Source organism: Symphalangus syndactylus, chromosome 16 (genome assembly GCF_028878055.3).
Source record: "Symphalangus syndactylus isolate Jambi chromosome 16, NHGRI_mSymSyn1-v2.1_pri, whole genome shotgun sequence".
NCBI lineage: Eukaryota > Metazoa > Chordata > Mammalia > Primates > Hylobatidae > Symphalangus > Symphalangus syndactylus.
Genome location: NC_072438.2, coordinates 25,362,805 through 25,377,063, shown reverse-complemented (window position 1 = coordinate 25,377,063; position 14,259 = coordinate 25,362,805). Strand labels below are relative to the sequence as shown.

At 44.0% G+C, this 14,259-nt stretch overlaps 2 protein-coding genes across 9 annotated transcripts in view; both read right to left on the bottom strand.

Annotated features, from left to right (window-relative positions):
* MED28 (mediator complex subunit 28) overlaps positions 1-987 on the bottom strand; it is a 28,258-nt gene extending 27,271 nt beyond the window's left edge. For 6 of the 8 annotated variants that reach the window (XR_010116183.1, XM_063619421.1, XM_055246376.2 and 3 more), the window contains exon 1: positions 167-371. Coding sequence is in view for 7 of the 8 variants with exons in the window: in XM_063619421.1 (XP_063475491.1) it covers positions 167-325 (159 nt within the window). In the remaining variant the exon portion in view is untranslated. Of the gene's footprint in view, positions 1-166 lie in introns of all 8 variants that reach the window. The other 2 variants (XM_055246379.2, XM_055246375.2) reach the window with 2 other exon arrangements.
* Positions 988-3,808: 2,821 nt separating this feature from the next.
* Positions 3,809-14,259, bottom strand: part of LAP3 (leucine aminopeptidase 3) — a 31,620-nt gene continuing 21,169 nt past the window's right edge. Inside the window, exons 10-13 of the mRNA XM_055246370.2 lie at positions 13,574-13,676; positions 7,108-7,187; positions 4,843-4,952; positions 3,809-4,383 (exon numbers count right to left, since the gene is read on the bottom strand). Coding sequence (XP_055102345.1) covers positions 4,194-4,383; positions 4,843-4,952; positions 7,108-7,187; positions 13,574-13,676 — 483 coding nt within the window. The 3' untranslated portion in view covers positions 3,809-4,193. The remainder of the gene's footprint in view (positions 4,384-4,842; positions 4,953-7,107; positions 7,188-13,573; positions 13,677-14,259) is intronic.

Genomic DNA, 14,259 nt, shown 5'->3' with positions numbered 1-14,259 from the left:
TGAATTGAATACGGGCCACGGGGAAGCCTAAAGCAAGTGATTTACTTTACTTAAGTCTCAGTTTCCCCATTTGTAAACTAGCTGCTCGGATCCCTGGAGGAGACACGCGTACGCGCAGTTCACGTTTCAGAAAAAAGGGAAGGCTGGGGACAAAGACTTATATTACCTCGAAAGATGACTCCAATTCGTCCACCAAAGTACTGCTGGAAGGTCTAGGAGCGCCTGGAGCTGCCTGAAGAAGCGAAGCTTGGCCCGGAAGGCCCGGCGGGGCCTGAGGGGGCCCGGGTGGCTGCCCAGAAAACATACCCCCTAGCGGAGCCGCCATGTCTTGAGTGACGCAAGAGAGATCCACTGCGCCTGCGCGGAAGCCGGCTCAGAAGGTCACGTGTCTGGTGCAGTAGGCGTGGTCACGTGACAGGACCTCGCGATTGGAAGATTCTGTTGCGCCCCCGGAAGGACGATTTTTAATTCTTCTGTTTTTTTGTCTATCGCAAAACAGAGTTTACATGTATTTTCCTTTTTTCTTAGGTTAAGAATTGAAGAGTTTGGCCGGATTAGACCTGGTTGTGTGGAGAGAAGAATTAATAACTACAGTGGAGCGAGCCCTCCCGCGAGAGTCAGGATACTACTATGCTAGTCCCGACTGTGCCCCAAATGCCTGGAGAGACTGGCTAAGTTACTTTTTCTTTCCGCGGGCTGTTTACCGTTGGTAAAAGGAGAGGGTCTCCCACTCACTCCACAAACATTTGTTGAGTCATTGGTGATAGCGGGAACAAGACAGGCAAAGTTCTTCCTGAATTCTGGTCGGAGAGGGATAACGGAAACAACTTTGTTGAGGTTTCCAATGTGCCCGGCACTGTTCTCTTTAGATATTTATGGTTACATCAAAGAGAAAGTCACTATGCTAATCTTTTTCTTTCTTTCGTTCTTTTCTTTTTTCTCAGTGTCTCGCTCTGTCGCCCAGGCCGGAGTGCAGTGTCATGATCAGGGCTCGACCTCCTGGGCTCAAACAATCCCCCCACTTCAGCCACCCAAGTAGCTAGGACCACAGGTGCGTGCCGTCGCGCCGGGTTTTTTTTTTTTTTTTTTTTTTTTTTTTTTTTTTTTTTTTTTTTTTTTAGTTGAGTCAGGTGTTCTACTGAGCTCAAGTGATTTTACCGCCGCGGCCTCCCGAAGTGTTGGGAATACAGGCATGAGCCAGAGCGCCAGGCTGCTAATCTCTTTTTTTTTTTTTTTTTTTTTTGAGACCGAGTCTCGCTTTGTCGCCCAGGTGGCGCGATCTTGGCTCACTGCAAGCTCCGCCTCCCGGGTTCACGCCATTCTCCTGCCTCAGCCTCCCAAGTAGCTGGGACTACAGGCGCCCGCCACCATGCCCGGCTAACTTTTTGTATATTTAGTAGAGACGGGGTTTCACCGTGTGAGCCAGGATGGTCTCGATCTCCTGACCTCGTGATCCGCCTGCCTCGGCCTCCCAAAGTGCTGAGATTACAGGCGTGAGCCACCGCGCCCGGCACCAGGCTGCTAATCTTTTAATAACCTGCTTTTAACATTTGCCTTCTGTCAAAGCCCGACTGAGGCTCTTCATCACCCAGAATAAATCTGTTTTCATTTTCCTTCATAAGCCTGTAATTCCAACCCTCTAATTCCATCTTTCCTGATAAAGTGACTTCTGAACATGAATAACCAGGGAAACCTGTGTTTGCTCACTACACTTACCGGCTTTTAATTCTAATAAATACCACAAACATGCATGCCCATTTCCATTCCCTCTATAAACCAGTTTAGATATACAATATTTTTGCATGTCAAATTGCTTAAATGTTAAAATTAACAGTAACAAAGAGCTTTTCCTGTCAAACATTTTCAAAGTTAAAAAAAGGGCACACATCCCATTGATGGATTAATTTGATTCATCTGATACAAAAGTAAAAAAGAGGAGAGCTTTGTTCTAAGTCTGCACCAATGGAATTACGTTGATTGGTTATAGTCTCAGGAGGTGAGCAAACAGTTGTACCCGTTGACAGTCTCTTTTTTTTTTTTTTTTTTTTTAAGAGATGGGGTCTTGGTTTGTTGCCCCAGCTAGAGTGCAGTGGTTCATAGCTCACTCATAGCTCACTGCAGCCTCAAACTCCTGGGCTCAAGCAATCCTCCTGCCCTAGCCTTCTGAGTAGCTGGGACTACCGGTGCACCACCACAGCACCCAGCTTATTTAAATTTTTATTTATTTATTTATGTATTTATTTTTTGTGACGGAGTCTCGCTGTTGCCAGGCTGGAGTGCCGTGGCACGATCTTGGCTCACTGCAACCTCTGCCTCCAGCGATTCTCCTGCCTCAGCCTCCCAAGTAGCTGGGATTACAGGCATATGCCACCATGCCCAGCTAATTTTTGTATTTTTAGTAGGGACGGGGTTTCACCATGTTGGCCAGGATGGTCTCAATCTCCTGACCTCGTGATCCACCCACCTCAGCCTCCCAAAGTGCTGGGATTACAGGCGTGAGCCACTGCACCCGGCCTTAAAAAATTTTTTATAGAGGCAGGGTCTCAGTATGTTGCCCAGGCTAGTCTCAAAACTCCTGGGCTCCAAGTTATCCTCCCACCATGGCCTCCCAAAGTGCTGAGATTACAGGCATGAGCCACTGCATCTGCTGCCCCCCCACCCGCTTTTTGTTTTTTGAGACTGAGTCTAGCTCTGTCGCCCAGGCTGGAGTGCAGTGGTGCGATCTTGGCTCACTGCAACTTCCGCCTCCCGGGTTCAAGCAATTCTCCTGCCTCAGCCTCCTAAGTAGCTGGGATTACAAGCATGCGCCACCATGCCTGGCTAATTTTTTTTGTATTTTTAGTAGACGGGGTTTCACCATATTGGCCAGGCTGGTCTCGAACTCCTGACCTTGTAATCCGCCTGCCTCGGCTTCCCAAAGTGCTGGGATTACAGGTGTGAGCCACCGCGCCTGGCCTGAGACAGGTTCTTGCTCTTTCACCCAGGGTGGAGTGCTGTGGCATGATCGGGGGCTCATTGCAGGCTTGACGTCCAGGCTCAAGCAGTCTTCCCACACCAGCCTCCCGAGTGGCTGTGCTCAGCTGACAGTCCCTTTTATGATTGTTTCTTTTTTCAGCACACTGTTGCTGGCTTGAATTCTTTTTAAAATTTAATAAAATAGAGACAAGGGTCTAACTATGTTGCCCAAACTGGTCTCAAACTCCTGGCCTCAAGCAATCCTACTGCCTTGGCCTCTCAGAATGCTGGGATTACAGGCATAAGCCACTGTGCTTGGCCTGTGGTCATGTTTCTTACTTCAGTACTTCAAATAAATTCTACATCCATTCAAGTCACTGAACTGAAAAAGAGCACTGCGGTGTACCAGTGCAGCAGCCAGACCACCTGGCTTGAACTTTGAGCTACCAGTTACTTGCTCTGTGACATCAGTGGCATGTTACTAAACCTCTCTTGTGCCTCGTTTCCCTCATCTGTCATATAAGGGTAATAACAGTACCTGTCTCATTGGGTAGGACTCAATAATTTAACACCTGAAAACACTGAGGACAGTGCCTGGCAGATGGTAAGTCAACAATGGTTAGTAGTATTCTGACTGATTCATTTTGGAAATCATTTGCCAAGCCACTATTACCCAAACTGATGAGCTCAATCACTGAGTACCTTTAAGTGATGAGGAACATTGAGAAAATACATAAACCACTGTGCCCCAATTTAATTACGTAGTTCATACAACATGGCTACAGAGACGAATGATATTCTAGTAATAAGTTACTGAGTTTGTAGCAATATGTAAGTAAATATCAGAGCCACATCAGAGAGCACAACAAGTTGGATTTATTGTTTCTGACAAGTGCATAATAATTTTCAGTTTGCTCATGTTCCTAGCATCACAACTCTGAGGTACAATTTTGCTTCTCAATTAAAAACATATACTCTGAAAAGTGAATAGGAAGTTCTAAAAATTTTAATCATTTATAGAGTATCTTAAAAATCCTTATCAAGTAAGATATTAACTTTACCTTTATAAATCTTTGTGTAAAATGAAAAAAAAACAAGGCATACAAATTTCATTGTGTTCTACATTTTTAAATACCATCCTTTGTCTCTGTTAAAAGATTTTCATCCATTTATTCAAAAACCTTTTAAATTCAACTGTCCAATTTAAGACAGAGTGAAGACATTTTTGAGTATCTGAACTAAGCATTGTCTTGACTGAAACGAAGTAAGAATTCAATGAGAGTCCTTGTGGGCCTCCCGGTCATGCCTTTCCGTAGATACGGAACCTCATCTTTATTGGTCATCACGCCTGCTATGTCTAAATGTGCCCACTTAGGATGAGTCACAAATTCTTTCAGGAATGCTGCAGCTGTACATGCTCCCGCAGATCTGAAGAAAAAGACAAAAACCACTTTACAACCCCATGTAAATGTGCACTGAGAGCCCACATTTTTGCTAAGTACATTCTACAACCAGAGAACAAGAGTCAAGCTTATAAGACCTATTAAGATGCTAACCCACATATCACTTTCAGAATATTTATTTTCAGATATTGCTTTAAGCAGTAAAGGATAAATTCTATATTCCTTTTTGCTATGGTAATGAACTCCCATATTTTCCATCTCTTTCCCTTACCATCTACTTAAAATTACCATTAGATTAGAAACATGCAAATTTTGAGATCTGGATGAAGAAATACTTGAAAATTCAAGACATTAAAAAGCTTACAAGCACTACACCAAAAGGAAATTAAGTAGTTAAGCCTTTTATAAGGGGATAAAATTGAAAATAGCTATTTTGGCAATCAAGGATGATTGTATAAATGTACATTTAGCTTATCTTACATACCTGTATTTTCCAATGTTGTTAACATCAGCAAGCTGGCAATCTACAACCTGTCTTGTATAATGTTCAAAGAGAGGCATCCTCCAGACACGGTCCCCTGTTTCAATGCTAGCCTAGAGAACAGGTATGACAAGTAGAAGAGTGGATGAGGCAGGTTCTGGGAAATTCATGGCATCAACGTGCTCAATGCATGAAGGAAGAGTTGTTCTAACCTGTTACTCTAAAACATGAAACTAGAAAATAGGTTTCAGAATTGTGTCCACTCATTAAAAGATTTATTTTAGAACTATAAAAGAAACCAGGAGGCTGGACACAGTGATTCACACCTGTAATCCCAGCACTTTGGGAGACCAAGGTGGGTGGATCACGAGGTCAAGAGATCGAGACCACCCTGGCCAACATGGTGAAATGCTGTCTCTACTAAAAGTACAAAAAATTAGTTGGGTGTGGTGGCACGTGCCTGTAGGCCCAGCTACTCTGGAGGCTGAGGCAGAAGAATTGCTTGAACCCAGGAGGCGGAGGTTGCAGTGAGCCAAGATCACACCACGGTACTCCAGCTTGGCGACAGAGCGAGACTCTGTCTCAAAAATAAATAAATAAACAACAAATAAAAAGAAACCGGGAATGTTGTGAGGCAATTTCACAAATCTGTAGGGCATTTTGCTAAAATCATCAAACTACAGTTACAGGCTTTGTGGGTTGATTAGGGTGAAAGAGTTCTTATGTGGCAGGTCACTTCTATGTGACAGAAACACATGACTGGACCTGTATCACTGAAATCCTGAGACAGGGTGACCACATTCATTCATTCATCATTTACCCACTCACTCATTCATTGTTTATTGAACTACTGAGCACCATCAGGTGTGCTGAAATACTACTGAGCCACCCAAGGGCCTACAGGCTAGTAGGGGAAATAGATATATAAACAGATTATTTAACTCACTGGTAAAAAGTCAAAGACCTAAAAGTGAAAAATCGAGAAGCAGCAATATAAGCTGTTATTTTAAGACATAAGTAAATACCAGATGAATCAGCCAAGGGTTGAAAGCGGCTGCCTTCTGGAAAACAGACTGTGGGCTGCTGATTGTTGATTTATGCACATATAACTGAGGTTTTTTTTTTAAAGCTTAAATGTTTTTAAAAAGTCAAAACAACAATATTGTGGGTGCCATGAAAGAGGGATAACGGTTATGTGGGAGGCCAGAGGAGAGGTTCCTGGCCCGGCCTGGAAGGAGATGATGGGGCTGAGTATTGCAGAACTGGGGAAACTGGGCTTCATGAATGATGACATATATGAAGGAGAAGCAGTTTAGGGTGAAAATAAGTTTAGACCTTAAACCACCCTCAAGATTATATTTGGGGACATTTTATGTTTGTCCCCCACTGGCACAGAGTAAGCTCCCATTAATTACTAGTTGAATGAATGAGTAAGCAGCCAGCTGGAGCTGTCTGGCAGCCACGTGGATACACAGAGGCTGGGGCTCAGGAGAGAGATGGGAGCCATCAGGCAACACGTGCTGGCTGGAGCTTCCCTGTGCAGACTGTGTCGAGTAGGAAGAGTCTATGGCCTTGAACTGAACACCAGCCAAAGGCGACCAAAGGGAACAAACAAATCAGGAGACAGGAGCAGGAAAATCACAGGAGAAGGCAGCCCAAGAAAGGATTATCACAGAAGCTGAACCAGGTGTCAGGAGGCCACAGAGTCACCTGTTGCCCCAAGACAGGCTGAGTTAGGCTAACAGTGGTGTGGGCAGTCGAAAACCAATGGCAGTAAGAGAGGGTGTGTGTGTGTGTGTGTGTGTGTGTGTGTGTGGAAATGAGGGTGACTGCTGGGAAGAGGCTGGCTGTGAAGGGTCATGGAGGGAGGCACAGAGCACAGCGGTCTGAAGACATCCTCATTGCTGCAGAGTGAACTCCCTTACATGGCTCACGACACACAGTCACAAACACTGCTCCACAAAGCCATCTTCAAAACCGTTTCTACCTCAGGGATTCTCAACTATGACCACAGTGTTCGTGAGACATTTTCACAGGATGCTGAGGCTACCGGACGGGAGCAGGGGACATCATCCCCTCCTTTAGGAACATTTGTGGAAAACCCAATGCCACTGAACTCAATCCATTGCTGTGGTTCATTTTCAATTCAAAGGCAAACCTGCGGCATAAAAATTACTTTAACACAGGGGTTGAAGAAGTCTATCCTTCTAAGGCTAGAATAATTTATTCACCATCTCTATAATTTAGATATACAAATATTATTCCTACCTCGAAGAGTTTGTTCCAGAGCCAGGACGAATTGGTAAAGACTCCAGTGGCACCTGATCCCAAAGCTACATCCATGGCACCTGTAAGACACAAGCCCTCAGTCAAGTGCAGTCTCTCCAGGCAAAGTGGGCTCCTCTGCCACGCAGATGGAAACCTTAGCATGTACCCTATTTAATGGCTTCCTCATTTTCAAAAATAGATAAGCTTAGAAAATCTTTCCTGTACATAGTTAACATATTTTTATGTTTTTCAAGCCAGAATTCATTTAAATTATTAGGAAATGCAATAACGGAACCTACTGAATTTGACCAATAATTTCATTTCAGGGTAACTGTTACCTATTTTTGACATTTCCTTCCAGACATCTAAACTTTTTTTTTTTTTTGAGAAAGGTCTCACTGTCACCCAGGCTGCAGTGTAGTGGTATGATCAGAGCTCACGGCATGCAGCCTCAAACTCCTGGGCTCAAGTGATCCTTCTGCCTCAGCCTCCTGAGTAGCTGGAATTACAGGTACATGCCGCCACACCCAGCTAATTAAAAATTTCTTTTTGGGCCAGGCATGGTGGCTCACGCCTGTAATCCCATCACGGGCGGGATCACCTGAGGTCAGGAGTTCGATACCAGCCTGGCCAACATGGAGAAACCCCGTCTCTACTAAAAATACAAAAATTAGCTGGGCATGGTGGTAGGCACCTGTAATCCCAGCTACTCAGGAGGTTGAGATAGGGAGAATCGCTTGAACCCAGAAGGCGGAGGTTGCAGTGAGCCGAGATCGTGCCATTGCACTCCAGCCTGGGCGATAGAGCGAGATTCTGTCTCAAAAAAGAAAGAAAGAAAAAAAAAAGGCCAGGCACAATGCCTCACGCCTGTAATCCCAGCACTTTGAGAGGCTGAGGCGGGCGGATCACCTGAGGTTGGGAGTTTGAGACCAGCCTGACCAACATGGAGAAACCCTGTCTCTACTAAAAATACAAAATTAGTCGAGCGTGGGGTGCATGCCTGTAATCCCAGCTACTCAGGAGGCTGAGGCAGGAGAATCGCTTGCACCGCTTGAACCTGGGTAGGCAGAGGTTGTGGTGAGCTGAGATCGCACCATTGCACTCCAGCCTGAGCAACAAGAGTGAAACTCCGTCTCAAAAAAAAACCAAAAAAACAAAAAAAAAACCAATTTCTTGTTGTAGAGATGGGGTCTCATTATGTTGCTCAGGCTGGTCTTGAACTCCTGGGCTCAGGCAATCCTCCCATGTCAGCCTCCCAAGGCACCAGGATTACAGGCGTAAGCCATCATGCCCAGCCCAACTTCTAAACTTTCATAAAAAACAAGACCATCCTGTATGTGCTCAAGCATGTGTTCCTCCTTTTTTGAGACGGAGTCTTGCTCTGTGGCCCAGGCTGGAGTGCAGTGGTGCGATCTCGGCTCACTGCAACCTCCACCTCCCGGGTTCATGCCATTCTCTCCCTCAGCATCCCGAGTAGCTGGGACTACAGGCGTGTGCCACCACACCCGGCTAATTTTTCTGTATTTTTAGTGGAGAGGGGGTTTCACCGTGTTAGCCAGGATGGTCTTGATCTCCTGACCTCGTGATCCGCCCGCCTCAGCCTCCCAAAGTGCTGGGATTACAGGTGTGAGCCATCGCACCTGGCCGTGTTCTTCCTTTTATGCTTTAAAAATTTATTCTATTCCTCTTTGGCCGGGCGCAGTGGCTCACACCTGTAATCCCAGCATTTTGGGAGGCCGAGACGGGTGGATCACTTGAGGTCAGGAGTTCGAGACCAGCCTGACCAACATGATGAAACCACGTCTCTACTAAAAATACAAAAATCCGAGTGTGGTGGCGCACGCCTGTAATCCCAGCTACTCAGGTGGCTGAGGCAGGAGAATGGCTTGAACCCAGGAGGCAGAGGTTGCAGTGAGCTAAGATCGTGCCACTGCAGCCTGGGCAACAGAGTGAGACTCTGTCTCAAAAAAAAGAGAAAAAATTATTCCTCTTTTATAAACAAATGTTTGAAAGTATTTTTAATGATTTAAAAATAGTCCACTGGATGGAGGTATCATAATTTACATACTACTGGCATTGAGGAATCTAATTTTTCAGCAATTTTAATCACATCTAAGTATTGCTATAAGACTTTGATGTCTGTTATTACTGCATCATATTTACTTGTTTCATCTTTAGTTTTTTTCTCCAACAAAGTTGTGTCCCATTGGCTGACTTCTATTTTTACATTAATTAGCATATTTTTAAAAAATCAACTTAAAAATCCAGATTTGCAGGTCCTCTTGAGAAGAGACAATCAGGTACAGCCACTTAGTGCTGCCTCCTTTAGCTGTGGTATGAGCTCCAGGTAATCTCATTTGTTATTTGCCTGGCCCATCTGTAAGCGCTGAGTCAAGGAACACGTCTGGTTCCTAGGCATATCCTTAGGGCCCAGAAAGCACACTGCCTGGCATAAAGGAGCTAAGTATTTATTGAAAGGAAAAGCAAACCTTACTATCCTTCAGTACCAGGACAAGCACTGAACCCACCACCATCAGTACCAGGACACACATATGGAATGTCAGAGGAGACAGCACTGAAACTGGGGGAAATCTATAGTCTTCACAAGGTGGCATTTGCTCCCTGTAATGCAAAGTATGTCCAAGTTGCTCCTTAAATTCTTCACCATGTCTTTACATGAAACTGCTCATTAGTATCTCTCCCAAGGAAAACTGAAACTTGAAGACAGTACTAACTAGTCAGCCCTCCGTATCCGTGTCTTCTGCATCTATGGAGTCAACCAAATGCAGACAGAAAATATTTTGAAGTGGGGGAGATGGCTGCATCGGTACTGAACATACACAGACTTTTTTTTCTTGTCATTATTCCCTAAACAATACAGTGTAACGAATATTTACATAGCATTTACATTGTATTAGGCAGTATAAGTAATCTAGAGATGACTTAAGTATACTGGAGGATGTACATAGGTTATATATAAATACTATGCCATTTTACATAATGGATGTGAGCATCGTGGGTTTGGTATCTGAGGTGGGATCCTAGAACCTATCCCCCACGCATACTGAGGGACAACATATACATACCCATGAATACTTTACTTGTTTTCAAGTTAGTGGTTTTTTATATAATTATTCACTTGTCCTCAAAATATTTCAATCAACCCCCTAAGAGTCATTTATCAGTTTTAAAATTTGTCATAGAAAAGATGAACAATCCCCTCAAACAAGAACATGCTATCTTCCCTTAAAGTAATAAAAAAATGGCAGACATAAGTATTTAAGGTGGTCCAGTTGGGACGACGGCTCTAAAGATGATTTCATTATATATTTAAATAGTTTATTCTCTGTAATTCCAGAATTATTTCCACAGCCCATTTCAGAACTACTAGTAACAGAGGCATACTTCCCATTTTCATTTACAAGGCACATTTGGAGCCCTGTGTTGTGATGCTCACTGATCAATGTTACCAGAATTGTTCATAGTCTGGAAGAAACATCAAAGCCCCAAGGAAAGTGAGCATAGCACCACACTCATTCAATCCTAAATTATGCCCAAGCATTAAGAAAATGAAAAGAAACACCGTGACTGGATGGTCATCCACGAATATGTCACTGTTCCTACAATCTGGGGTACGGCCTGCCTTTCAAAGGACAATAACATCTGTTTCAGTGTCTATGATGTGCTGGGCCATGGACATCAACCTGTATCGTCTCATTGAATCTTCGCAGGCATCCTTCCTATGAATGAGGTGCTATTATACCCCTTTTATGGATGAGACAACTAAAGCCTAGTCCAAAGTCACGTGCTATTAAAAGTTAGGACAAGTTTTAAAATCAGGTCTTCTATTTCTGAAGACTGTGTACTTCCTCCTATCAAGAGCCTGAGCTTAGAAACTGGTTCTTATTCTCCTCTTGGAACCCGAGCTTCTGGAACTCAGAAGGGGCTCAGTAGTATTTGGGGAACCATCACCTGGTGTGGTCTGAAAGCTCACCCAGAAGGTCACCCTTGCTTACATAGGGCCAACTTTCCCACCTTCTCACCTCTCAGACTGAGAAAAAAGTGGGGTAGAATGCTGCTATTAAGCATCTAGGAAAAGTATTTCCCAAGTGGTAATTATGAAAGTTATGTTTAAATTGTAGAACTTGATGTATCTGATGTATCTATCCTCTGTGATTCCTCATTTACAGTAAGGGGGTACCCGCTTCACTGCTACTGCCTCCCCCAACCCCCCACCCTAGAAGCTCTGCTTTTCAGGTAAAGTGTTTGCTAAACTGAATAGGTAGACCAAAAACCATGAAAACACTATAATGCCAGCTTTGAAAAAGAACTCTTAGCAATAGACCTGTGGACCATTTTTAGACCTACATATAAAAGGGAACATGATTTCTGCCAAAGTAAAGGCTCAGCATGACCAGGGCAAGAATAAAACCAAAGGATAAAAAATGATCTAAATTTTCATCTTAAAAGAGGTAGTCTGATGTTAAGATTCAGAAATTAATTTTTTTTTAAAAAGAGGTAGAGTCAGGATGAATTACTGTGAAGAGAACATTTGGATGAAAGATTATGAACACTGGGATTTGGCAATAGGACAACACTTGTTTGTCATCCCTTTAGGAATCTATTCCCAGCCCTCCAGGGCTGGTGGTGTCACAGCCTGTATTAAAGAGGCTTTCAAGAAACTCCCGGCCGGGCGCGGTGGCTCACGCTTGTAATCCCAGCACTTTGGGAGGCCGAGGCGGGCGGATCACGAGGTCAGGAGATCGAGACCACGGTGAAACCCCGTCTCTACTAAAAATACAAAAAAAAAAAAAATTAGCCGGGCGTGGTGGCGGGCGCCTGTAGTCCCAGCTACTCGGAGAGGCTGAGGCAGGAGAATGGCGTGAACCCGGGAGGCGGAGCTTGCAGTGAGCCGAGATCGCACCACTGCACTCCAGCCTGGGCGACAGAGCGAGAATCCGTCTCAAAAAAAAAACAAAAACAAAAAAAAACAAAAAAAAAACAACAACAACAAAAAAAGAAACTCCCTCCAGCCTTTACAGCTCTTCCAGGCAAATGGAATTGTCCCCAAGTACCAATGCTCAAAAGGGCCAAGGAACTTGTCCATGGCTAACTGACTAGTCAGTGGCACAGATGGGAGTTCCACCTGAGCCTGGCCTTAAAGCGCAAGCTTCACACTATGTCACTTGTTAAATGAGGATCCTGCTACCCTGGTAAAATGTTTTTCCTTATGACATCAAGTATAAAAGTTCCGGAAAAAAAAAAAAAAAGTAAAGCTCTGAAAGCTCAGAGGGTATCAGATACATTACAATTAGTTTAAAAAAGTAAAAGAAAGCTATTGACTTAGGGATTTATCACTAATCTTTTCAGATCTGTATCAAATGGTAATTATAACAGAAACCATCTCTTAACATTATTTTATTTTATATGTTATGTTATGTTATGTTATCTTATTTTATTTTTTGAGAGGGAGTCTCACTCTGTCACCAAGCTGGAGTGCAGTGGCACAATCTCGGCTCACTGCAACCTCCACCTCCAGGGTTAAGCGATTCTCCTGCCTCAGCCTCCTGAGTAGCTGGAATTACAAGCACGCGCCACCATACCCAACTAATTTTTGTATTTTTAGTAGAGACAGGGTTTCACCATGTTGGCCAGGATGGTCTCGATCTCCTGACCTCATGATCCGCCTGCCTTGGCCTCCCAAAGTGCTGGGATTATAGGCATGAGCCACCACTCCCAGCTCTTAACATCATTTTTAGATGTCACTCTAGGTGAGCTGATCTGGCCCACTTGTTATTTCTTTGTTTAAAGGTACAGCCCAGGCTGGGCACAGTGGCTCACGTCTGTAATCTTGTAATCCCAGCACTTTGGGAGGCTGAGACGGGTGGATCACCTGAGGTCAGGAGTTTGAGACCAGCCTGGCCAACATGGTTAAACCGTCTCTACTAAAATATAAAAATTAGGCCGGGCGCAGTGGCTCATGCCTGTAACCCCAGCACTTTGGGAGGCCGAGGCGGGCAGATCACCTGAGGTCAGGAGTTCGAAACCAGCCTGGCTAACATGGCAAAAACCCCGTCTCTATTAAAAATACAAAAATTCACCAGGACTGGTGGCACGTACCTATAATCCCAGCTACTTGGGAGGCTGAGGCAGGAGAATCACTGGAACTCGGGAGGCAGAGGTTGCAGTGAGCCGAGATCGCGCCACTGCACTCCAGCCTAGGTGACAGAGTGAAACTCTGTCTCAAAAAAAAAAAACAAAAGGTACAGCCTGGAATGCTTTAAAACAACGAACCTAATATTCAAAACATTTTACAACTGCAGAACAATTCCTCTGGTGAAAGATCTTTGAATGCCAATGGACCAAGCCAAATTTTAGCAAAATAATGCCGCAAGTATAGTGTGTGAAATCCATGCAACAAACAAGACTTCCTTCAAACAAAATCAAGGCAAGTGCACAGTCTGACCTGTTAAGGTGGCGGCATTGAGGATGACCTTCGGGTTAAACGTGTGTGCGTAACAGAGCGCATCAGCCAGTATGAGCCTCCCCTCAGCATCAGTGTTATCAACCTGCAGAGGGTCAAAAACAGAAAGGGTGACAGAGTGAGTAAAGAATATGAAAACTAGACACTTGCAACAGTGTTCGACAGAAAAGTTGGAAAAAGCTACCGTGACGTGTGTCATTATCAAACCATTCATACTTCCATGAGAATAGGAACATATCTAATCTGGAGAGCAAATATGATTTAATAATCCCCCAGCACCTTGGGAGGTAGAGGTGGGCAGATAGCTTGAGCCCAGGAGCTCAACACCAGCTTGGGCAAGATGGTGAAACCCCATTTCTAATTAAAAATAAAAAAATAATAATAATATAATAATCACTGTACCAGAGCTGATGACCTAAGGTTGATGACTTTGGAAGCCAAAATAAATAGAAAAATGTCTAGTCCATTTTACCCATAACTTCATAACAAGAACGGGAAAAATGTAAAGATTTCCGAAAATGAGGTTAAAGAGCTTAAGAAAGCTACAGCTATATGGCAGTCTCAATCCTAGAAATGAAAACTCTTGCAATTTCAGTAACACTTCCTAATTATATTCCTTTCTTTTAAATAGAGGTCCGGTCATTTTATGAGTGACTTGTAATACACGC